This window comes from Symsagittifera roscoffensis, chromosome 9 (assembly GCF_963678635.1).
Source record: "Symsagittifera roscoffensis chromosome 9, txSymRosc1.1, whole genome shotgun sequence".
Classification (NCBI taxonomy): domain Eukaryota; kingdom Metazoa; phylum Xenacoelomorpha; order Acoela; family Convolutidae; genus Symsagittifera; species Symsagittifera roscoffensis.
Window position 1 is genome coordinate 52,111,968 of NC_087070.1, and position 26,652 is coordinate 52,138,619.

Below are 26,652 nucleotides of genomic sequence, written 5' to 3' on the forward strand. Positions count from 1 at the left end.
CACAAGTCTGTTCTGTTGAGTGTTCAACGCCAGGTCTGAGGACAAGATTTCTATGAACAATTTATACGAGAAAAAAGTCTCTGAAGTTTCAAGCAGGTAAACACTCAATGCCAGTACTCGATAACCAAAAATTTGCTACCGCAAGTGTCAAATAGATATTATCACAAAAGTGATTTTCTAAAACTAGTTCAAAAATTTTTTTCAGGATTTGACAACAAAAAAGGGTTCAGGATTTGACAACACATGTCAACAGAAAGTTAACATACCCAAGCAAAATGAAAAAAAAAACACTTAACGGGAAATCTTCAGGAATTTTTCCAGGTCAACTCATGGAGAATATATTCAATGCTTCAAAACTGACCGAAAACGCAGGCTGCTGGAAAAAAGTTCACGTATGAAAATTGCATCCTTGTTTAATCAAAATGCTTTCATATTTTTTTCAAGCTTTTTATCTTTAAAACCTATCACAAAAATATCGAGAACAGAATATTCCGTTCCGCTTGCTAAGTGATCGTCGTCTTTTGTTACGTTTGACGGAGAGTTAATAAATTGTCAAGCATAAGTCCCATAAATATTTGAGATGCGTACACAAAACCTGCAGGTTGTGTTCAAAACGCAGGCTGTTCAAATGGTTCAAAAGTAACCGTATCAAATTTTTACGCGAAAATTCAGGTTGATTGAAACCACAAAACAAGGGCCTTACCTTCTCATAGGTTAAAAAAAGATCAACTGACAGCTCAATAAGGCAACACTGCGAAAGATAACGACAAATTTCTTCACTAAAATTAGTTTGTTTCGATTTTTCAAAGCATTATAATGCTCAGCTATGCAGAACGTATTCTATAAAATAATTTTTAGCCGTAGAATTTATCAGGCTTGAAAATTCGAAGTTTTTCTGTCGTAAGTTTTGCACTTCTGGTTTTACCAGTGAATCAAAACGCATATAAAAGTTAGTAGTCGATTTTTTATTGAACTAAACACCTTGTATAAGAGATAAAGATAAGAGAAACAAGTTTTAACACTAACTATTAAGAAAGATATTCATGCTTTCTCTTTCACAAACACGTCAAAACATGTCTGTTTAGGAAATTTGAGTTATTGAAACAAACTCAAGGTTTGGTTTTCAAGGCTCTTAAATTAATGACTGACAATTCGCTATTGTAAAACCTATTTATCCGAGGACTTTCGGCATGTAATCTTTAACTATACCCACTATGGTACCTAGTAACGAATTTCCACACCTAATGATCTAATTCAACGGTTAAGCATATGTTAGTTTTGTACGTAATAACGAATCTCCTGATCTACTTAACAGTCTCTCCACCCCCCCCCCCCCCCTATGGTACCAACTTAAGAATCTCCACCCCTATAAGCAAAAACTGTAAATTAGCGCTAGTGATTTGCATTGAGAATTCTACTTTTGCTGCATTCTGATTGGTCGAAAAATCGAACAATTTTGATCTACTTAACAATCTCCCCCTTTCTTGAAAGGAGTGGAACTTTTTAAATAGATCCGAACCTCTCCCTATTTTGGAAGAAAATTAAAGAGAGCCGCAATAAGAATGCAATTTAGTATGCGTTCCTAATAACCAAGCCATCTTTGAATCTGAAACGAACCGAGATATTTTTACTGACTTTATCTATTGCTCTGCATTAGTTTCCGATTTAAGACTATTTAGCAAAAGGGAGCCAAGTTTTGGTCATCGTCAATTTTACTAAATTTGAAACTGAATACTAAGAACATATTCAATAGAGATGAAATCGGAATGGATTTCGCAGAAATAAAGGAACCGTGAAAGAGTGTTAAGCTTTTCCACCAAGCATTATCTCCGTCTCTCAGAATAGACTACATATCTGTTTTAAAAATTCATTTTACCCCCTGATAAAATTTCGTTTTTGAATCATTCATAAATAGAGAAAAACGTATCAGCCGAAATTGCGGCGGTATCCGATTCATCCTTAGTTTTTGACACAGTCATCCAGAGTCAGTTAAAATTTTAAATCAGGTATAGATTTGCGACACTTGACTTATACAAAACTATCGTAAGAGCTACATCGTAAAACCATCTCTTTGTTGATCAATGAAGCATTCAAAATCAATACAGCTTATCCAGTTCAATTTGGAAAAAAGTATATCAAAATCTGTACTCACTCATTCTATGCATAAGTCCGCCTTTAGAGGGTCAAATTGAATCTGATGGGGCCTTCATATTGAACTTGATGCACAAATGCTACGGCAGTGGGATATCTGAAATGAAATACTGTTCCACTTCAATGTTATTTATTCAGTTGGCACCAAGTTTGGCAAGCAAACTGTTGCCATTATTAAAAACACTTGTAATTTTTTTTAGCAATAGTCTGCGTTTTTTTAGCAATAGTCTGCGTTTTTTTAGCAATAGTCTGCGTTTTTTTAGCAATAGTCTGCGTTCATTGCAGTTTTAAACTGTAAATCACTTTCAACTTTCCGTAAACATGATATTTTATCGCTCGACTAACAACCACACGAAAAGTGCTTTGCAAACGTTATTTTTCAAACGCAATCGGTCTTGAATTTCGCACAATTCACATTACGAAAACTAATAAGATTAATAAAAGAACCAGACTGCTTATAGCAGGGCGAAGCTTTGAATGTTTTGACAGCCCTTAAAATTCCCGATGAAAAAGTTCTTCATTAAAATTTTATTTTAATTTCCCTTTTCCATATTTTATCCCCCACAGACTTTTAAAGAGAGCCGGAAAAAATTATGTCTAATAAAAAGTTTTTAAGTCCCCTCACCCTCAAAGCACCCCCAAACGCACATAAAACTTTTTACGTTTGTAGAATGACGCAGTATAAGGCAATCTGGCCTATCAAACACAACAAAGGGAAAAAATGAACAGCCAAAAAATTGTCATGAAAAACTATAAATTCTCTTAATATTTTTAGCACTTTTTTCCATCAAGAGAGCATCATAAAACTAATGCTTCCCTGAAAATACTCAAAAATAGGTCAGTAAGCGGATAAAAAATAAGCCAAAATAATTTGTGCAGATTAAATCTTTTAAGCGAAAAAACAAAAAACTTACATATGAAATCAAGGTTAGTAATATTACAAATAGCAGAAAAGAAATCAAAACACTAAAAGAAACTACAATGTAAAACTTGCGTACAGTAGAAAAAAATTCAACTATGCGGCAACTTATCCGCCAAAACATAAGCAGATAAACGATAAGCCGACAATTTTTTTGAAATGGATTATTTCCCGTTTGAAAAAAAAAAACAGTTCCTGCCTCAACCCAATAGGTCCAGGCCCTATAGGTTTGAGGTTTTCAAGTGCTGCAACTAATTTTTAAATCTAAGTTTTCTGAACAAAAAACCATAAAATCATAAGAAACGCAATATCTCGAAAAAAAATTGAGCAGCCATATTTGACGTTATGGGCCTGATTGCACACCACAAAAAAGTTAAAAATTTCAATTTTGCCAAACAAACACTGAAATGAAAAGCTTTGAAACTTTGCCTTGCGAAATAAGGAAAAAACTGTCCAGTTAAAGCCTCACCCTCCAACAGATGTATAGTTAAAATATTAGATGAACTTGGAAGTTTAAAACGTTGGAACAAAAAAAAAACATTTAACCTTGCAAAATAGATTGAGACTTCTACTAGGTCAACTATTTACAGAATGTGTTTTTTATTTCGGTGCGGATCTCACCCAATTATTACACATTTCTGCTGATTTTTTTTTAGCAATAGTCTGCGTTTTTTTAGCAATAGTCTGCGTTTTTTTAGCAATAGTCTGCGTTTTTTTAGCAATAGTCTGCGTTCATTGCAGTTTTAAACTGTAAATCACTTTCAACTTTCCGTAAACATGATATTTTATCGCTCGACTAACAACCACACGAAAAGTGCTTTGCAAACGTTATTTTTCAAACGCAATCGGTCTTGAATTTCGCACAATTCACATTACGAAAACTAATAAGATTAATAAAAGAACCAGACTGCTTATAGCAGGGCGAAGCTTTGAATGTTTTGACAGCCCTTAAAAGTCCCGATGAAAAAGTTCTTCATTAAAATTTTATTTTAGTTTCCCTTTTCCATATTTTATCCCCCACAGACTTTTAAAGAGAGCCGGAAAAAAATTATGTCTAATAAAAAGTTTTTAAGTCCCCTCACCCTCAAAGCACCCCCAAACGCACATAAAACTTTTTACGTTTGTAGAATGACGCAGTATAAGGCAATCTGGCCTATCAAACACAACAAAGGGAAAAAATGAACAGCCAAAAAATTGTCATGAAAAACTATAAATTCTCTTAATATTTTTAGCACTTTTTTCCATCAAGAGAGCATCATAAAACTAATGCTTCCCTGAAAATACTCAAAAATAGGTCAGTAAGCGGATAAAAAATAAGCCAAAATAATTTGTGCAGATTAAATCTTTTAAGCGAAAAAACAAAAAACTTACATATGAAATCAAGGTTAGTAATATTACAAATAGCAGAAAAGAAATCAAAACACTAAAAGAAACTACAATGTAAAACTTGCGTACAGTAGAAAAAAATTCAACTATGCGGCAACTTATCCGCCAAAACATAAGCAGATAAACGATAAGCCGACAATTTTTTTGAAATGGATTATTTCCCGTTTGAAAAAAAAAACAGTTCCTGCCTCAACCCAATAGGTCCAGGCCCTATAGGTTTGAGGTTTTCAAGTGCTGCAACTAATTTTTAAATCTAAGTTTTCTGAACAAAAAACCATAAAATCATAAGAAACGCAATATCTCGAAAAAAAATTGAGCAGCCATATTTGACGTTATGGGCCTGATTGCACACCACAAAAAAGTTAAAAATTTCAATTTTGCCAAACAAACACTGAAATGAAAAGCTTTGAAACTTTGCCTTGCGAAATAAGGAAAAAACTGTCCAGTTAAAGCCTCACCCTCCAACAGATGTATAGTTAAAATATTAGATGAACTTGGAAGTTTAAAACGTTGGAACAAAAAAAAAACATTTAACCTTGCAAAATAGATTGAGACTTCTACTAGGTCAACTATTTACAGAATGTGTTTTTTATTTCGGTGCGGATCTCACCCAATTATTACACACTTCTGCTGATGCCATCTTTAGAAAAAAGCCAATTGGCAGAGAATGCGTCTGGTAAAAAATACCTAAGAATTACGTGGCCAAACTGTGCATTTTGCGAATGGCAAGCGGATTCCGCAACAAGGATGCTCTCTTTTTTCTTCTGTTCTTTCTATCTCTTTGATTGTTCCGACAAAAACTTAACATGTTTAAAATTTAACATGGATTCCAAAGACTTAGGGACACCAAATTGTGAGCCTTAACTAGCGCATAGTTTGGCCTCTTAATGAAAGGTAATGACCCTTTCGAAATAACTTTGCAAGCAATATTGAAGAATGAGTGACCCTCCCTATCCTTCTAGGTCAAAAACTCAGAAAGCGCCCAAATTTCTTTTAGTGGATACTACCATACTGTAGTATAAATGTTTTTAATCACATTTTTCTCGCCTTATTTGCATTTTTTTAAATTGTTTAATACGTAGTAAATCCTGAATTAGATTTTCAAAAAGGAGAATTTTTCAATTTTGGAGCTTTCGGCTACTATATGAAAAAATCTTAAGATTTTCGATGAAGCAAAGCGACATTTGTTCCAATTTTAGCTTTTCACCAGACAAACTTTGATCATTTAAACAACATTCATACCCGAGTGCTTCTAAAACAATAAAAGTATCGACCAGTTGCTATGAACATCAGACTATTTTCCCTTGTGATATTTTCTCTACGTTATGGTCATTTGAAAACCGTAGACTTGTCATAGCGACGTCGTGCTTTATTGCCAGTTTTCAATATTTTTATTGCTGGTTGCTGGGGCAACAAACTAAATCGACCGTGAAATGATTACAAATTGCCCTGAGGCAAGCTGATCAAAGCAATATCTGGATGCAAATTAAACGAAATATTTTTTTTGAATGAGACACTGCTTATGATACGTGCCATTTTAAACAGTCATTTAAAAACACAGCGCCCAAATTTGTATCCGATTAGACTCCTTGGGCTTGGACGGATCTGGTCGGACACCTGGATCATACAAAAGCCCGTCGAGATGTGCTTCGGAGCCAAAAAAATGCATGTAAGTGGTCGTAAAGCCGTGCATGCATGATTAACTTTGCGAATTCACTACTTCTAGCAGAGTACAGCCTTCTCAGCTCACATAATTTTAATTCCAAGTTTCAAACAGCTCTAGAGAAAAAATAGTTTCCCATGTTCTTTCCCTGTTATCTTTCGAACTCTAGTAAAAAATTGTAATATAAATGGTTTCAATCACATTTTTTTTGTCTCATTTGCATTTTAAAATGAATGTTTGATTCAATTATTGCGGAAAAACTTGAACTCTTCAATTTACAACTTCAGGTTAATTAAAGTTAAAATCAATTTTCTTTCAATTCTCGAAGAATTAAAGCGAAATTTGTTCCAGTTTATGGGTTTTCGCCCGACCAACTTTAATTACCCAAACAACAGTTTAGACCCTAATGCTTTTCTGTCACAATACAAGTATCGACCATTTACTATCAAATTTCATCATTTACCCACTGTGATAATTTCCTTCACGTTATGATCAATTGAAAACTGCTAAATTGTAATAAAGAATCCGTGCTTTATTGCCAGTTTTCTATATTTACAATGCTGAGGCAACAATATATCAACCATGAAATGATTCCAAGTTTTCGGGATCTAAATAATACGAAATATTTTTTTTGCGTTTCGAACGGATTTTCTCAGATAGAAAAAGGCAGATGGTAGTATTAGCATAAAACACTGCTCCTGATACGTGCCAATTTAAACAGTCAATTATAATCAGAGCGCCCACTTTTGTATCCGAGTAGATTCCTTGGGGTTGGATGCATTTGTCGCATAATGCGCGCTTTTTATTCACACAAAATCAGAGATCTCAATCATTTTAAAGCCCTTCGAGACGAGCTTCGGATCCAAAAAAAAAATTTAAATCTTGAAGGTGATCCGATCCTCTTCAACAGGTTAACCCACAGGTTTAATTCGTCGGTGAAATTTTTTTGTAAGTAGCCTGTAGGACTTTTATTGGCTTGTGCTTCTTTTTATAATTCAACTTCATTTTTATTCAATGAAAACTCGATAGTTTATATTTGATTCCTTTTTTTAAAAAGTTTTTTGTCTTAGAAGCTGAATAATGAAAAACTGTCAAACATAATATTCAATTTAAAGCTCCATAACGGTCTCACTTTCCTTACTTTTGAAAATTTCAGTAGGTTGAGTTGAATTTATTAGGGAATTTATTAGGAATAAATTAGTCACCGCATTAACTTTGAAAATCACATGGAAATGAGCGGCAAACGAAAAGTAGGAGTCATTAAATTTCAATTTCTAGCCCTTTTCTGTCCCTTTAACGCCGTGATTTGCACAATACAGCTTTTCATTGCCATGCAAAAACATCAGCTTTTTAGTTTCGGGCATTAAGCAGGTATTCTTTTTGATCAAACTTTCATTTTTATTCAGTAAGGTCAACTTGCAAGGGGCCATAAATAAAAAAAAGGAAATGAATGAAAATTACATGTTTAATTTTTAAACTATCCAAATGAAAAGAACTGCAAAGGAAAGTGGACTTCTGATTTTCCTTTTTTTCTGAGGTAATTGACTGTTTATAACAAACTTAAAAACACACGACGGATGTTTATTAGCACAAAAAAAATCAATTTTTGCTGAGCTAATTAAGACGAGTGAATAACGAGGTGATCCGTTTTTTTTCCTTTTCCACCCCCACCTTCTAATTTTTCATTTTCCATGCTCATTTACGTTGTTACCCAGAGGCGATGCGAAGCTTCATATCACTTGCGATTCGACGCAAGCGCAGCATTGCAATTAGCTAAAGAAAAAGCGTTTAAGTATGTTCAACTACCAGCATTAAAGTAAAGTACAAGCGTTAAGTTTTTACCGAGCGGCCACTAAGCTGACAACATGTGGGTAGACATCCATTGAGTCGAAAACAAAGAAAAAACATCGTAAACTGTCGGTATGAAAAAATTGAGTGATTGAATTTCAAAATTTGCACCAAAACCGACCGGAAATAGTATAGTGACCTTTGTACTTTGGTTGTTCAAAAGTGGAGTTCACCTTTCTTTTAACAAAGGAAATAAATTAAACTTAGAAAACAATCGCCAAAAAAGTAAACTTGAGCTTGAACATATTTTACGACTTTTCTAGAAAAAATCATCACGACCACGTTCATCGGCTCTTAAAAAATGGCACCCGCATTAGGCTTGAAAAAAGAGTTAAATTGTCTGCTTGAACTAAAATAAGTTTAATTGGTCTGATAAAAGCGGCCGCTATTTTGAACGTTCTGTTTTTGAAATGAATAGATTTTTGGTAGACAAACCGTGAGATAGTGGTCTCAATTAGGGACGCTGGACCTAAGACTGAGCGTTTTTCTAAGTCTGCCAATAAATTACGCGTTTACTTGTAGTGGGTTGCTCTGCTAAGATTAAGTTTTCACTTTTTATGCTAAAACATTAATCTGCGAAAAAAACGCACCCGTACCTTTGGTTCGAAAAAAATTTAACTCGGAGTATAGCCCCACCAAAATGAGCACTTTCGTTTGCGAGCTATGCTGGAAAAAAATACGAGTCTTAAAATGACACTAAGTTGCAAGCTTGGGTGTAAAAAACTGCCAAAATTAAGTTGAAAACATAGCCAACAGAGTTGTGAAAGAGTCAACCAACGCAAGTAAACAGAAAAAAACTGCCTTGGTCTTTGAAAACTTTCGAGTTATAGATTTCAAAATAAACTCTTGTAACTCTTTGAATTTCTAGAAAAATTTATGATTGGCTTTTTTTGATAAAACTAAACTAAATTGACAAAACTGCCGCGAAAACTACCTAAAATGAGGTGATTTGTTATGTAAACATTTGTCTATTTTTTCCTCAATTTGAGAAAAGCGTATTTGAAATGTTCAGTTTTGACCATCTTGTCAAGTTAATTTAAATCAGTTCTGCATTGAGATTGTTCCGCACAAAAAGCGGTTTTACTAAGTTAATTTTTGAAAAACAAAAACTAATCCCAGATATTGAAATGTATCAACAAATTCGACAGCACCAAGTAAAAGATGAAAACAACGGCCTATAAAAAAAACACCCTGTACACAATTCCGCAATACTACCTTTAAGCTGCATTTATCAAAACAGTCATAAAAAACGGCATCTTATCTTGTGCAAAAACGAAGCGGTTAAAAACTTTCCTTTACCAGTATGCGAATCCCTAGCCGGGATTTGATATCGTGAATTGAAAACTTCATTAAATTTTTAACTGTTGCATTTAAAAACTGCTAAACTACCGACAAAATTTTTCATTATTGTTGGTTTTTGCGCGTCGAGTGCTTTTTGGACGGAAAAAACTTTGATTCTATACTTCCCTCTTAACCCAAAAAAATCCAAGTTTTTTTCCGGGCTCTGAATATCCAAAAATTGAAGTATTCCAGGCTCTCCAAACTTGCTAAAGACTTTTCTGACGGGAAAGCTGGAAAGAGCTGTCTAGCCACTATGGCACTTGATTTAATGAGCTGGATTTAATATGCCACTTGATTTAATATGCGAGATGGTAATTCGATTGAAAAAAATGCATAATTCAAAAATGGAAACTATCAGAAAAAAAAACTTTTAATTTGCATACTTGGAAATCTTGCAAAACAAACTATATGACTTTTTCAAAACTCAATATTCTGGCTTTTGGAGCGACCAAAAACAATGTAACTAAGCCGATGAGACATTAGTCGAAACCATTTAGGGTGAATATAGCTTTCAAGCAATAAAAAAAATGAATATCAAAAAAACTTACAAAGTCAGGGCTATTAATTTTACAAATTACAGGAGTAAATCAAAATCACTGGTAAATGCGATGAAAACTGCCGAGCTGCCGAAATTACCGGGAAATTCCCCCGATGTGTAAACTAAGCCGACAATCAGACAACCGGAAATCCGACAATTCAATTTTTCACGAAAAAAAAAACATTTTCTATTGCTTTCATAGTGAAAAAATTAAGGACCGGCCGGAACTCGAAACCTAGACCTTAGGGTACAAAGTCAACAGCGTAACCTTTAGACCAAGTGGGAAGGAGTCTCGGAGAAGCTATGATTCACTAATAAAGCAACTTCAAAATTTCTTTCAGATTTGTATGGAAAGTTGTTTACAAGAAAAGTCTAGTTCCCGATTAAAAGCCACTTCCTCTTAGCTTAAAAACAAAGCATCGACATAATTAGCCTCAAATACCTACCGGTATGCAAAGATTTCAAAAATGCTTTCAAATCAATTTATACTAAGCAATAGGCTGAAAAACAGCCGAGTCTAATCTGATTGCATTCCACACGGAAACCAGCAAGCAAAAAAACATGATTGATGATTCAAAAAAAAAAAAACATTTCAAATATGTCTCCACGTGATCAACATTTCCAAATCAGCGTATAAATACGCCAAAAAAATAACAACAAAAAGTTTTTAAAAAAAGTGAAAAACAATTCAAGTCGGTTTGGGATGATCACTTTGAGAAAAAACATCTCTGAAACCAAATCATCTCTAATCACTTTGGGAAAAAATCATCTCTGAAAAAAGTGAAATAGGAAAAAATAGAAATAAGCCTCCAATTATTAAAACTTAATAACAGTAGTCACAAATAAAGCAGCTACACATGCTAAAAACTGCCAATGCCATGTAGCAAAAGTGGCACCAAATACAAATCGACAGAATTTTGCAACTAATAATTTCGAAATAACGAACTGAAGGCATCCACACTAACTTTGCATGTAACAAATTGAAAAGCATAACGCCACATTATTTATAAAATATGCATATGAAAAAATCGCGAGATATATTGAGTTACAAATGTTTCTGAAATCGAGTTTTTTATTATTGTTATGTTCTATGAAACACAGCTTTTTTCGGGTCATTTGATTAACTAAAAAGGTATCAACTGTGTTAGTTTATTACTTATCAAATGTCAAAGCACAGGCTATCAAAAAGCTGTAAAGGGGCCCCAAAAATTGCACCAATATATTCGATTTAGGTAAGAAAACAAAGAATAGCTTAAGTCCGCTAGTGCAGTGCAATCACAGTGGAGCCAAAAACAATAAACCTTCCAAAGCGAAGTTCGAAAAAAAACAAATTACCAAAAAACTCCGACCACGACTCGAACAATTTATTTATGCATGACAGGTCTGAGACAAGCCATTACCTATGATAGCCTGCATATACTATGATTACCTCCAAATTGAAACAAAAACTCAAAAAATTCATGAAACATCTTTTCAAAAGATACAAAAAGAATCATAGAAGTCAAATACCTGCACCATTAGAAAAATTAGACAAGAGATTCTACAATAGTAAAACAGCATAAATTTCAAAAAAAATCTTTGCTGCTGGAACTAGGCCGACCAACATAAGCAGACAATAGTCCAAAATTGAACTTACATAAATCAGAAAACTTCATGTTCGCAAAAACACCAGATTACTCTCAAAGCATTGAAGTGACCTCGAGGCCAAATGGGAAGCATCAGCATCAGTGGCTGAAAAAAAGTCAGATTTTTTAATTTCAGAAAACGTTTTGAGCAATTATAGAAACCTCAAGTTACAAAACGATTTCTTAGGTGGCCCTCACTTCTTAACACATAGGCGAAGCGGAGCTTCGCAATTCTTGCGATGCAAAAAAAAACACATTGCACAACAATAGTAAATGAAAAAAAAGACAAAGTTGGAAAACATTACAAGAAAAAACTTTAAAAAAGATGAAAAATTACCGATACAAAAACTGTAATAATGATTTTCATAAACAGCCTTTGAAAATATTGGAAATCAATTACCGAGCGGTAACAAATGAGACAAATTTTGGGTCGAAACCTGTTGAGCCAAAAACAAAACTGTTGTCATAAAAACTTCACGTTTAAAAACAATTTTACGACGTCCAAAAAACGGTAATTGAACCAACAGAAACAGACAAAAACCACGAACCGAAAAAAGATATGTTTTTGAAAAGATAGTTAGAATCTGAAAATTAAGCATGTTAGAAGATGAATGAGTCCAGGGGACGAATGAACCATGTGAACTAAATTATTAACGTTAAAAAAAGTCTAGTACCCGATTGCAATTCCCTTGCTTATCGGAAGGGTAAAATAAAGTTGGAAAACTTTATTAATAGCAGAAACCAAAAAATAGGTCTTTATTTTCAATTTTCAATCATCGATTTTATGGCTCTACTCACATCACCTTAACGTTCTCGTTTTTTCAAAAAATTGTATGATTGAGAACTTATTTTAGAAGTGTCTAGCGCGTTGCAAAAGTAATCCTTTTTCTTTACTGAGAATTTAAAATTGAAATCCCATTTTAAAACAATAAGTGTAGTGTCTCATTCGCACATTGTAAAATTCACCTTGAGTTCAATTGAGTTCACATTTTGAATGGTAGTCATTTGATCTGAGTTTTTAAAACTCACATCAAAAGTTCATGAAAAAAACTGTAGAAGAATGACGAAACAAAATTAAAACTTTGTTGCGAGAAAAAAACGAGAAATCGAACGCGCTAACTAAATGACACAACTACTCTAACACTATGATTGCATTTCAACTATTAAAATTTAACCGTTAAAAAAGGACCGGTAATAAGCCCACAGAGCTTCAGTCCAAAATCAGTAAGCCAGAAAAAAAAACAAAAACAAAAAATGATGTCAAAATTTGATCTTGGTGCATCAAATGGTCAGAGCTCTAAGGAGAGGCTTGAAGCGTAATTAAGCTTTTTAAAAACAAATTGACCAGAAACTATACCAAAAATTAAGAGTAAAACACGTAAGCTTGAAGTCAACAATGCACTGAGATTTCGAATTCACACGACTTGTAACACCACTCAAACTTAACCAAATGAAGTCACTTGAACGAAAAAAAAATTGAAAGACCAGAAATTGAAAATTTTCATAATTTGAAGAAATAACGTCTAGAAACACTTCTAACTAGGTAACCTGTCCTTAAGCCAAAAACAAAATTGCTGTCATGAAAAACTCCACGATTTTTTACGCTCCCCTCTCCGAAAACACAGAAAAAGATGAAAAACGATTTTCCTCTCAAACGACACAAAATAAGGTCACTGATCCGATGAAATATACGCCGAAACAATGAGCCAAACGAAGCTTTTGAGCAAAACAATAAATTCTATTAAAATGAAAAACATTTACAGCACAAGAAAATTCGCGTATGGCAAATAAGAGGACAAAACATACAAACATTACCGCGACAATTTTTTGAAACGGAATATTTTTCGATTAATCCTGGCCAAATTCGAGCCTTAGACCTTAGCCACCCTAAAGCATAGTCGTAACCTCTAAAAAAAGTGAGCCAAAGAAGCTAAAAAAATTGAATTTATAATAGCCCGAGCTATCAAATGATTAAAACTTAATTAATTCATCAAGTTGTTTATCTGAAAAGTCTATATCCCGATTTGCTAACGCTTGCTTATTGCAAGCGCAATTAAATATTCATAATTCATTTGATATTTCTGCGAAAAAACAGACTGCGAAACAAAACAAGACTGCTCGTAGCAGGGCGAAGCCCTGAATGTTCAGAAGGTCTATGGAGCAGTAATAACATGAAAAAATTATTTGTCATAAAATAACTTTTTCTATTTTGAGATTTATTTTGTGATATCATCCCTCCACAAGCAATATAAGTACAAAATGATAAATTTCGCTCGTAGTTACATATAAATTAAAGCAAACAAGGCTGCTCGTATCAGGGCGAAGCAATAACATAGAAAAAAATGTAAAAAAATAAAATGCAACATTTTTTGTTCTAAAAATAAACTTCTTTCAACCAATATGGAACCATTTCTAAGGCCACCATACGATAACCACCATAACTTTACAAAAAATAATCACGGGTGAAATATCTTTTCAAATTTAAGCTCAGGACAACAATACCTTTCGAATGATAAAAAAAATTCCTTCAAGAATGGCTAGTTAAGAAGTACAAATTTGTCTGAAGAAAAAAACCCACCCCCACCACAAATATTCCGTCACTTTCGTTACAAAAGTCGGAACAATTATCTTCCTTCAACCAATTTGGAACGATTTCTAAGACGGATTAAATCTCCGCTTACGCGTTAATAGCGCGAAATATATCGCGCGTTAATTGTCCCAAATTGACCAAAATGGCAATCTTTAAACCCCCACAACTTTACGAAAATTGATCAAGGGTGAAAAATCTTTTCAAATTTAGGCGCAGGACAACAATACCTTTCGAATCATATATAAAAAACTCCGTCAAAACTGGCTAGTTAAAAAGTCGAAATTTGTCTGAAGAAAAAAAACCACCCGAGCACAAATATTTCGTTACTTTCCTTACAAAAGTCGGAACAAAAAACCGACGGCAATGCCCTTGCTATTAGGAAGGGTAATCAAAATCTTTCAACTCAGAGGCGACGCTGCACTTAGCACGCAAGGGCAAAAAAATTTCAAAACTGTGCTTTAAAAATGCAAGAAAATACAATATTTTGCCTCGAAAGCAAATGAGCATCAAAAACTAAAGCTTCTAAAGACTTTGGGATTCGACCGCAATCATTTAGTTTCCTTTATTGATGGTCTAAAAGGCAATTATCAATACTTCAATTTTCTCAGAAGCAATTTTATCTTTTGAACAAAAAATTTTTTATGCTCAGCAGGGACTGAATCTTTTGCAGACGTGGTACACAAATCTAAAGTCCATTTCACATAGAACAACAGTTTTGAACTTCTCTGAGAGTCACCGTTGTTACAACACCTTCCGAAGAAGGTGTTAACGTAATTCTGCATTGAGTCGTGAAAGCAAAAATCTTCAATTTGCACCATCAGTATTATAATAACAGCACAGTTTCGATCCGATAAAATATTGTTTGTCGCTTTTTTCAAGAAATCTAGTCCGGTAATGTATGATTTCAACAACATTGAGCATCTACTGGAAGTCAACAAATCTTCGATTGGGTACATGCGCTGCTTTTCATCAAACACAATCGCTTCGACGAAATCCACGGCTGCCTTTTGAATGGAATCTGATTCGCAATTCACCTCTTGAACAAAACTCAGAACAAAATCGATTTGGAAATCATGAATGGCGTTTTTCATTACAGCACGAGAGTTTGCTACGCCTTGGACTAAATTAGCAAACGCCGTTACTGAGTTTTTCGAAATCGATATTTTGGACCCTGTCATCTCAATGAATCGTGTCAGAGAGCCCGATTTGACCATCATAGCGTACGATGCTTGTCCAATACAGCTTTTTGAGAAAAATTCTATCAAAAATTCACTTAACTCAGACTCTGCCTTTTCACTCGACCCGAATATGAGTTCAACAAATGATCTCGGCGGAAACGTTGAGCTATCAATTGCTTCAATTTCAGATCCCAGGATTAAGCTTTTCAACAAACTTGACGCAGACTTGTTTTCACTTTCCACTTCGCGATTTTTCATTTGGCTGAGCTTTGCTTTTTTTCGACGTTTTTGCAAACTCACAGCTTCTCTTGTAATTTTAATTTGCGGGACAAAACCTAACTTTTCAGAGAAAATATGCTTGAATACCTGAGCATACATATAGGTTGCCAAATAAGGCAACGTATCGTCTTTGGACTTCAAGCCATTTTTCAGAGTAGTTAGACAGCAAGCTATAACGTCTTTATAGCAATGTTTCCATTTTCTAATTTTTTCAGATACTTTCAAAAGCAGAAGTTTCGCAATTGTCGCGTAAGCTTGAGGTGAATTTTCCGATAAGCACATGACTAAAAAAGAAAGTTTCCCACTAAACACGAACTTCTCAATGTTTAAGCCAACTGCTTGTTGAGTTGTACTCTCTTCACCGAGATCTTCATTTATCAATGTCAGCAGTACTTCAGGATCGTAATAATCTTCAGTGGTAAATACTTTAACCAATTCTGCCGAAATTGGTCCCTGGTTGCTGTAAATACACAGTTTGTTCCAACCTTCGATTGTTATCAAAGCTTTATCTTTCTGGTAAGGCAATTTCTCCAAATTTAACTCAATGCCTTCATTCTGCCATAACAGAATCAGTTGTTTCAGTAACTGGTCTCTTAAATGCAATGAGCCCGAATATCTTACTGCTATCTCCGAAACTTCCATTTTTGAAGACAATTTAGGAAATTGGAACAATACATGAAGCAATAAAGCAAGCTGTCGATCTGTTAAATTACTAACGCCCGTTTTAAAAACTTTGATCATGACAAAAGCAGCTAATCCCTCGGATAGCCAAAGCTTCGAGAAAATTAAATTCACATGAAATAACTCTTCATTTTCCGTTCCAAACTCCGAACTTTCAAAAACATAAGACACAAATTTCTTCGCAATGAATTCATCAACACTCACAGAATAGTTGTCTACACTCTTGAGAAAAGCTGCACAGAAAAGGTTGAAGGCCCAAGATATCTTCGCACCTTTTTCTATTGATAACTCAGATAGAACAGTTTGCAACAGCTGCTCTGCAGTCATGCATTTCGCCAAATAAGGAATGACAAATTGTTTCGATTCAAAGGATCTGTTATTAGACAAAATGCTGTGAAATTTATCCCCGAAATCCTCATTTATAGAGCAAGTTAACATCCATACAAGCATTTCATCGCACACAAACGATTGATTTTCAGTTGAGAATTTTTGAACTATGGGTTCTTCAAAGGTTGCTTTGTCCATTATATTTGGGCAAAACGATTTGACTACGTTGTGGCAAGAAAATGGATATCTGAAATACCAGCCCATAATCGCTTCAGCGCTTGCATTTGAACATTTTGAAATAAAACGCTCGCCATAACTCTGAGCCATAAGAACAGATTCAACGCAAAATAATCTTTCGAATAAAATTTGAAATCTTTCAATCGAGCAATTTCCTAATGCACACTGCACATGATCCCAATTTTCCAGGAACTTTCGTGATATTGAAATTTTGTCACTGCATGGTAAAAATTTTGCATTTTCGAGGAATACATAAATTGCTGCAGGTGGCAAAGCGTCAACAATTCCCAGCTGTGTGAAGAAAAATTTCAGGCATTTTTCCAAATTTTTCCTTTTAGACTTAAGAATCACTTGTTTAAATCTCTCAGCAAAGCGTTTCGGGTCCACAGCATTGATAGTTGAGAATAAGGCTAATAACTTGAGCTCCTGCTTCAGATTCAGATTAGATTCTACATCAGAATCAAACTCATCGAGGATGTTAACTAGGTAACCAAGAAGTTTCTCCGAAAAACCAAGTGTGTCCAAATTAGTAATCTGGCCAAATTCTTGTTTTCCGGATACGATGGAAACTAAAGCAGTCGACAAATTACTAGAACAAAAATAATCCGCTACTTGCTTAATCGAGCCTATCTTACTGTTCAATACAAGTTGAAAAAATAATTGGTTAATCAAATCGGGCTTTTCAAGTAGAGCTATTCTTTTCTTTGAAAGAATTGCAATTAAATGTTTCACCGGACGTTCCTTCGTGTTAACATTTCCCAAATCATATTCCAGATCGGCTACATTTTGAAATCTTTCATTTGCGCACACTAGTTCCAGAGACCTTTTGGTAATCAGTACTTGCTCATTGAGATAATCACTGTATGACTCTTTGAAAATTGAAACAGCATCGGGGCTATTTTTCAACCAATTTCCAAGTGCGGTCAAAAAACCCGCATCGTAATCAATGTTTTCATCTTCGAAGAAAGATATCTCTAAGCCACGCTCTTCCTCGGGTACAGACATCACCTGAAATTGTTATATTATTGCATCGGCAGCAGCAATCAAACCTGGGCATTTATATTAAAATTGCAATCAAACTCTTTCAATGTAAGGCTTTCAGATCTAGAAGAAACATGATTTGAGGACCAAAACTTTTATGGTCCCACCAGACCACCTGAAATCAACTCTACTGAAATTCAAGTTGAAAACTAAAAAAATTATGATTTTTTGTTAGATCCAGCTAGCACTTAAATTTCCGATGCTTCAGGCAGATGAAAGAATGCTTACATAAAAATTATACAAAAAAAACAATGAAATAAATGGAACCTTAACAACAGACAGGGGCATCCAATGACGCTTTTTATATCACAAAATGAACAATTAAAATAATTTCAAGATAAAAGTTCTATTTGATAAAGTACTACAAGATAGTTTAACTACTAGCGTGTAAGGCACCTACGGTGCTTCAAACAGATTTGTGAGCATGAAAGTTACTCTAATATGAAATATATGGAACCAAAAGCGAAATGAATACAGCCATACAGACAGTGAAATCCAAGAACGCTTTTGATTTCAAAAATTGAACAAGAAAATTAAATTAAACTAAAACGGTCAAAGCTCAAAAACTACTGATTTTCAGATCTTCGTAAGCAAAACCCTAAAATATCCGACAGCATACACCTGCACTTAATGTGCCAGTCGGACATATTCGGAAGTTTGACCTTGAGCAACGCAAAAGACGTGATTTTGGGGTGAAACGGAATTTTTCAAAAATTCGAATTGAGCAAGTCATGCTCAGGTTTCTCGCGACAACTGAAAATATCAAACATAAGATCAGAAGAACCGAACTACAATCGCGGGAAAGTAGTCCAAAAAGCAGCGGGAAATTGCTATTCTCAATTTCCAATTATAAGATTAAGCGAGTAGAGCTGTGTGCCAGTCGGTCATATTTGGAAGTTTGACTTTGAGGAATACGGACAACGTTATTTTGGTGTGAAATATAATTTTTCAAAATTCGAATTGGACATGTCAAGCTCAACTTTCTCGCGAAAACTGAAAATCTCAGAAATACAATACGCGAAAGACAGAGAAAAAAAACGCGGGAAAGTGGTCAAATTTAGCAGCGGGAAATTGCTAGTCGCAATTTCTGATACTTAATTAGAACGAGAGTAGAGCTGTCCTATCTTGATATAGGAAACAGATCGATTACAAAAGAAGAGCGAATCAATTAATACTGTACCAGAGTGAACCTTCGGTGGGAAGGTAGACAACCGAAGTCTCCCAATGGTTCAGACCGAAAACTCAATTCTCAAGCTAAAACTTGTTCGATTAGAACTTATTGAGGCAAACTTAATTTACCATTTAATCTCAAGTTGCTTATTAATTTAGTTACCTCAAATTCACGAGTGTGCTGTTATGTGAGTACTCAGTTTAATTTTCTAGAGTGTGTTTTATGGTTTTTATGTTGAGGTAAGGAGAGTTTTAGGTTGATCCATCTGAAATGGATCACAGTTCCACTGTCTAATAAAAAGTAACTGTACGGACTGTTCCGACCCTGTTTTTAACGGCGTTGACGTATTTTGGGTATTTTGAGACCTAATTATGGTGACGTTCTAATTTTCTAGAGTGGGGGGTATTTTGGTAGTGGCCTTTAAGCTGTAACGGGTTTTTAGTCTCATATCGCAAGTGGACCGAATTGGCTCCGACCGTTCGAGGTAGAAAAACACAAGAGATGGTGTCCCTGACTCTTGAACCAATAGTTATAAGGTCTATTTCTCTTTAACCTCATATGAGACTTAAGTAGGCGACTGTTAAATAGTGTTTTTTATGGCGCTCCTGGGTGTTTTTACGACATCAAGACTACGGGATCAAACCTGAGTCACACATGAGGCTTAAGAAAAATAGGCCCTATAACCACTGGCTCAAGGGTCAGGGACACTATCTCTTGTGTTTTTCTACCTCAAGAACGGTCGGAGCCAGTTCGGTTCGTTTGTGACATGAGACTACGACCCGTTACAGCTTAAAGGCTACTACTAAAATATCCCCCCATTCTAGAATTAGAAACGTCCCCATACTTAGGTCTCTAGATACCCAAAATACATGAACGCCGTTAAAAACCGGGTTGGAACAATCCGTTAAGTTGCTTTTTTATTAGACAGTGGAACTTTGATCCATTTCAGATGGATCAACCTAAAACTCGCCTTACCTCAACATAACAATCATAAAACACACTCTAGAATTTAAATTTGTACTCACATAGTAGCACGCTCAAGAAGTGGGAAATAATCCAGTCGGTAGTTAACTCAAGAATTAAATAACGTAACTAAATGAGTCTAATGTTTTATAGTTTTAACAATGAGAACGAGTTTATACTCTAGACAATAGTTTTCTTGTGAACCATTAGGACACTCAAGCTGTCCATCTTTCCACCGAAGGTTCACTCTAGTCCAGTTCCGAATAATACTCCAGTCGCTATAATCCAATTCGAGGGAATGCTCTCGTCTCTGTCACAGATGGGACAGCTCTACTCTCGATTATTATAGTGACGGAAATTGCGAATAGCAATTTCCTACTGCTTTTTCATACAACTTTCCCGCGTGTGCGACTCAATTGTTCTTTAATTGTTCTAACTTCTTTTTCTGATTTTCAGTTCTCGCGAGAAAATCGTGCATGACAGGTTCCATTCGAAATTTTGAAAAATTAAATTTCACTCCAAAATCAAGTGTTTTTTTTTTGCTCCTCTCAAGGTCAAACTTCCAAATATGACCGACTGGCACATACTCCCCGGACTCGAGATCGATGTCCTCATCGCGCGCTGTCTTCTGCCAGTGAGTCCCAAAAAAACCGAGTGTTGCTCAAGATACAGTGTCAGTGGTCATTTACAGAAGTTTGCAGCAGATTTAAGCTTATCTACACCCCAAAATTCACAGCCATTTAAAATTTTCACACTATTGCTAAACAGCAACCAAAATCTGCATACACCTGCACCCTTGAATTTTCGCTTTTCAAGCCAATCATTTTAAAATCTCTTTTGTCCTATTCAATCAGGAAATTGTCATGCAGCATTTCGATTTATATAATAAATATAGTATATTAGTAACAATATTTGCTTTGTTAAAATTTCTTTTTCGTGAATCCAAGTTTCACTCGGATCCACGCTCAAGCCCCCCTTCCCTCTCAAGACTCAAGATCCATCCGATTTGCCCATTCATCTCGTACTCTTCGCCTTGGAGGTACTGCATCCTGAAGTGCTAGATGCGCAAACTGTCTCAACAGTTCCTCTTCATCATCGGAACTAATCACAATCTCCTCCCAAGCCTTCAGCTGTTCATAGGATCGCATCCATTCTCTCTGCTCCTGCAACCTCTTTGCTTGGTTAGGTAGTGCCTTCACCCTAGCTTCTCGGTTCAAGCAAAAGGAGTTGTGCAGGCTCAAGCTCACGTTCTTCGCCAGGTCTTCCTCTAGTATCGACTCCCTCGCTTTGGTATTGTCTCTAGACATCTTACCCACTCTTTTCCATCCTGTCGTGATCGCATTACGATGGGTTAGCAGGGCTCTCTTGAAAGCTTCCGGCCCAATCTCGGCCTGGAACTGTCGATACTCTTTTTGATGTTTTCTCATGTGATCTTTCGTTGTCATGTACAACCAAGACGTCAGTGTCGCCCGAAACCATGGAAAGTACCTCAAGCGACTCCATACGTGCCTGACTTCCGTCGGTATGGCGAATACTTTGCACGCAGTCTCAAACAACTCGAGTCTCCTGCTGTAGTCTATCGCGTATATGGACTCAGCCGTTGGCGTCGTCGCCTCCCGATACTTCGTTATATTCTCTTCTATCCATCTCAGAGCTAACATCGTACTCACTACTAAGAGCGTCACCTTCTGCCGGTGATCCGGTAGTCCGATCGACCGAATCTCTTCCACATCCCACACCAGGCAAAGGTTCTTGTGATCTGGATACCACACCGTTTGTGCCAAACAGTGGCATGGGCATTCCCCATGAGAGATCTCAATGCTCCTGAGATTACGCTCCCCTGAGGCTTCCAAGAGAGGCTCAAGCTCCATCATTTTCTCGTGCATCGTGTCGTTATCTTCCAGGTTCGGAGTACTTCCCACAGGTTTTCCGATCACGTTTTGTCTCTCGTGATCGCTTGTGTTTTCTCTTTCCAACTTCAGAAGATCTTCTCCCCAGATTTCGCTTAAGTCATCTCTCAATTCTTTTGGTACTGTCCCTTTGATTTTTCTCAACAACTTGTGCGAGTGATGCGACATCCGAGCCAACCTCACGCACTTGGGCACTGAGAAGGCCTTGTCCACCAGTATTCTCTGGCTGGACACTTCCACCATCGCCATGTGTAGCGGGTAGTGACTTCCGCACAAGTTGGCCATCATTGACCCTATCAGCGATTTCGCGTTCAATGGCAAGCCATAAGCTTCGCTCATGGGAAATCCCATTTCCGCCTCAAGACCAACCTTCCAGCTCCGGATGTGTTTTTGAGTCACCTGCAACACCCCGGGCCATGATTCTACGCTCAACGCCGTCACTAAATGATGTTCAGATTCCAGTCTCTCCAGTGCCTGCAGACCACACATTCTCGAGAAGATTCCGAGAGCTGTCGCTATATTCACCGTGGTTCTCGCGTAACATTCCGCTATTATTTGCACTTCACTTTTCTCCCTTTCTGTGATGTCTTCGAACCAAGTGACCAGGTCTTCTTTTTGAAACGACAGTATTCTGACGCATGACCGTCCATCGCAGATGTGCTCTCCGTTCCCACACGTCGAATCCAGACAGCTACCCGGCTCCAATTTCTTTGCTGACCCGGGGTCGCTCGTCCTTTCGCTTGGCTCTTGCATCTGGGGCGTGATTAGCTTATGTAGCACACTCAACTTCGCCAGATCTTCATCTTCCGTTGGTGCTAACCTCACTCGCTCGGTGGTTTCCTCGATTAGACTCGCATGGGGATGTGGACACCAGGAGGGTCTTAATAGCTTCCATATCACTCCCAAGTTCGTGGTTAACAAGCCATTTCAACCGCCCATGTTCGCTTCAACTCTCTTGTTTGAGCGCGGTATGCTTATCACCTCTGGTGTTTTCTCAAGAATCAGGCCCAGGCTCGGCCCCTCTTTTTCCACCGCGTCTATTTCCATTATTCTTTCTGTCCAAAACTTCAGTAGCTCCGCTACCTCATGGTTTCTGTGGGCTCCTCCAGCTTCCGAGTCTAAGAAGGGATTGTAGGCTATTCCCATCACTCCAGACACATATTGGTATTCCCCCTTCTCACTGAGTCTCGAGTACTGTTCTGACGAGGCCAGGTTACGGTGAACATCATGTTCTTCCTCGAACTTCTTATTAGAGAACCTCCGTACCTCGTCCAGCTTTCGATGGTTCTCTAAGGATAGTCTGGAACCATCTTCTTTCTCTATTCCTGTACTCTGATATACGTTCAAGATGATCGTTGAGACTCTTTTCTCCATGGTTTTACTTCCACTTGCTCTCTGGTGGCATGCCAGGATGGTGCTATCAGACATCATTGACATTATCCATCTCAAGAAACATGTGGCATCTTTTCTTCTAGCCAGGCTCAAGCCTGAATTGTCCCTGGCCACGTGTTGCATCAGTGCCTGATACACCTCTAGCTTCTTGCTTCCCAACTTCAGCCTGTCATACGAGGTCAATGTCTCCAACTCTATTCCCACCAGACTCCAGGTGAACATTAATTGTCCCGCAGTTCTAACGAAGGTATTCGCCATTAGTGGCGGTGCTGATGAGGATGTCCTCATCGCCTCTTCAAAATGATCCTTCAACAAACTCTGCCAGGACCTCTTCAGATGACTTGCCCTCTCTATCTTATTAACCTCGGCTTTTTGCTGGGTGGCCCAATTGCGTCGCTTGCGAGCTATTCCACTGTCCAACTTCTTCAAGCAGTCCTCCATTTCCTTCAATGTTTCGAGGGCCACCCACCACGTCCGGGAAGTGTTCCTCGTCTTGTTCCTCTCCAATGGATCACTCGTCACTTGTTTGCCCATGTCCTGATGTGCCTTCGAGATCCATTCTTTGCCGATCTCCACTTCCCCTACCTGTCCGTTCGTTGAACCTCTCTTCACGTTTATCTTCTGAGGCTTGAAGTCTTCTTCTGACGTCGAACTGGCGGAAACCTCTATTTCCTTTTCTACTTCAAGTGGTTTCCTGAGCTCCGAGCTGTTCTTGTATGCCGCCGTCTTGCATCGAGCCAAAACGATGGGCGCCGTCTCTCTCAAGTTTCCTTCCGAAACAGCATCCACTGAAGGACTACCCCATCCTTCCACTTCTCTCTTCCTCTTGCGAGTCGTCACATCTCTGCTCGAGGGTGTTGTGGCTATCATCATTGATTCGACCTCTCCATCCACTCCTTCCAACTCTTGCCTCCCCCCTGCTCGAGCCTTAAGGATATTAGTACTTTTAATCATATTACTAGTCCCAACCTTATCCTTTTTTATATCATCAACCATTTTATCCACAGTTTTTTGTTTCAGAGTAGAGCTGTCCTCACATTTCTCTTTTCTAGTCTTCGATCGTGCGTTCCTCAGCTCCACTAGCTTGTTCAGCAGCTCTTTTCTTGCTTTCTCATCCAGGCCCGTTCCTATCAGGAGCGGTTCCCCGAATCTCACTACTGCGTCCCACAGTTCCTTCTTGAACTTGTCCAGCGTCGTCTCGCTGCCCACCTCTCGATTGAATTCCTCCAGGAATTCCTGCCAAGCGTCATCCTCGAGAGATCCCAAGAATATGTCCCTGTTCCCTTCGAACGTGTTCTTCTCCCTTTCCTCCGAGCTCAAGAGTAACATCCCCATATTGAAGGTCTCACCTGCCAATGGCAACTCTAGGTTCTTCCGCGGGGACGGGTTCAGAGGTGGGGTGGCAGTATCTGCCCAATTCTCTTCGCTCAAGTCTTTCAACAGCTCTTGAGTGGTGAGTTCCTCCCCTGATGGCCCTGGTTCAGGCGTATTCCCCACCTCCATGTCTTCTCCAGCTTCACTGAGAGTTTCATCCATACTCTCTTCCTCTGATTCATTTCTTCTTCTCTCGAGAATTCTTTTGAATCGATCCTCAACGGGTCCACTCCTCTTGTCTCCAGGCGTGTCTACAGACAGTGGTGACGGTGTCGTAGGATCCAGCTTTTTATATTCCGTCAGGGCTACATGCAGTTGACCTGCTGCATCTAGTTCTGTTCCCTCCTGTGTCACTTCTACTTGTTCCAAGCCATAGGGTGCCTTGTATTTTCTCGTGGCAAATTTCATTTCGTCCACCAATGCGACGTGCCCCTCCATCACGATCATCCTGCCATCATCCCATATGGGTAGCATATTCTCAAGTCCTTCCTTCTCAAGAGTCCTCAAGACTTTCCGCACTTCATATCCAGGGGGCTGCGAACCTCTACTCTTTTTCGCTTGCGTCGTCCACGAATTTACCTTCATCTCGCTGGTGTGGAAGTAGACTGCCGCCGTGTAGCCGATGAACAGGGGATCCCAGCCATCCGTGAAATGCCTCTGCGTTTCCTCCGTCATCATCTTCGCCATTATGGTGGGAACCACCAAGGGACTATTCATTCCCAAGGTCATCCTCCTGACTGTCGGGAACTCAGGCATTGTGGCTGGTAGGATTTCTTTCTCCATTATGGCCTCCAGCTCCCTCTTGACTAGTGCAAAGCACTCCTTCCAGGCGGGGATTCTCAAGACTTCTCGTCCGTCGGCCGTCAATGGGTTTAGGTTCCAAAACTTTGGATACATTTCAATGGGGCCCTCTCGCTTGCCTCCCATTCTACATTGCATTTGTCCCCTGAAGTTGCACACCATCATCTCGGCATCTTTCACTTTTCCGAAGAGTACCGTGTTGCTCATACGCGCCCTGAGCACCTCCTGCTGACACCAATTCAGCGCTGTACCATCCAGTACGCTGATGAGACTCAAGTGCGTCTGCGAGTGACGATACGTTATCACCAGGGGATCTGGAAACGCGTACGTCACTGCTGGACCATAGATGCAGGTCACCACCTCCTCTAGACCCCGGATTATCCCCATTGGGTCCGACCTCATTGCCAGGCACAGGTCCGTCAACAGAGGCATCCCTCTGTTCGCCTTCTCCCATTCTTCTCTCGAGGTTGGGTTCTCATCTTCACCCGTCATGTATCGATTCTGCATCATGAGGTATTGCACCAGCAGTGTCTTCAACCCTGCGGCACACTTGTAGGAGCTGGTTTCAATGCTCGTGTGGACTCTCCCCATAGACAGAGGTTCTCCATATTCCATTAACCGATGAAACGACACCAATTCCCCATGGGTCAAGAGTACTAGTGCCAGATACCCATCAACTCGAAGTGTCTCCACTCCTCGACTAAACATGTATGCTGGGCCCATGTTGAACAAGTATCTGGGGTAAACCAAATACAGGGCCAAGAGCAGGCTGATGGACATGCCCAGTATCTCCTGTACGAAGGCTCCGAAGATAGTCGCCGTGGTGCCGAACACTCCTGCCAAGAATTCTTTCTCCCAGCAAGGACTCAAGAACTTGAGAATCTCGTAATCTCTCCTAGTCTTCAATTCGCCGTTGGCGTGCTCTCTCCAAAATCCTCCAATCGTCACTTCATTGGCGGCCGAGACAAATCTAGCCACCGTCATGTCTCTCGTTTCAGCTAGCTCCAGTTGCTTCTCTAGAAAACTCCAGATTTGTTTCACGAGGAGTGGTGCTTCCTCCCTCGTTTTTTTTCGTGACGTTCTCCAGCCTTGGTGTCAGGAATGGCCACCAGCCATTCTCTTGAGTCAAGCGATATTTCATCGATTCTAACTGTTTCTCCGTCTCGACCACATTTCTTCTCTCGTTGCTGGGACCTCTAGACCTGCTGGTGGAATTTGCGACTTTCACATCCATACT

General features: G+C 38.1%; 1 protein-coding gene across 2 annotated transcripts in view; it reads right to left on the reverse strand.

Moving 5' to 3' along the window:
- LOC134854006 (UDP-glucuronic acid decarboxylase 1-like) overlaps window positions 1-2,250 on the reverse strand; it is a 54,782-nt gene extending 52,532 nt beyond the window's left edge. The window contains exon 1 of one of the 2 annotated variants that reach the window (XM_063870067.1): window positions 2,153-2,250. Coding sequence is in view for 1 of the 2 variants with exons in the window: in XM_063870066.1 (XP_063726136.1) it covers window positions 704-711 (8 nt within the window). In the remaining variant the exon portion in view is untranslated. Of the gene's footprint in view, window positions 1-703; window positions 960-2,152 lie in introns of those variants that run through there. The other variant, XM_063870066.1, reaches the window with a different exon arrangement.
- Between the last annotated feature and the right edge of the window lie 24,402 nt (window positions 2,251-26,652).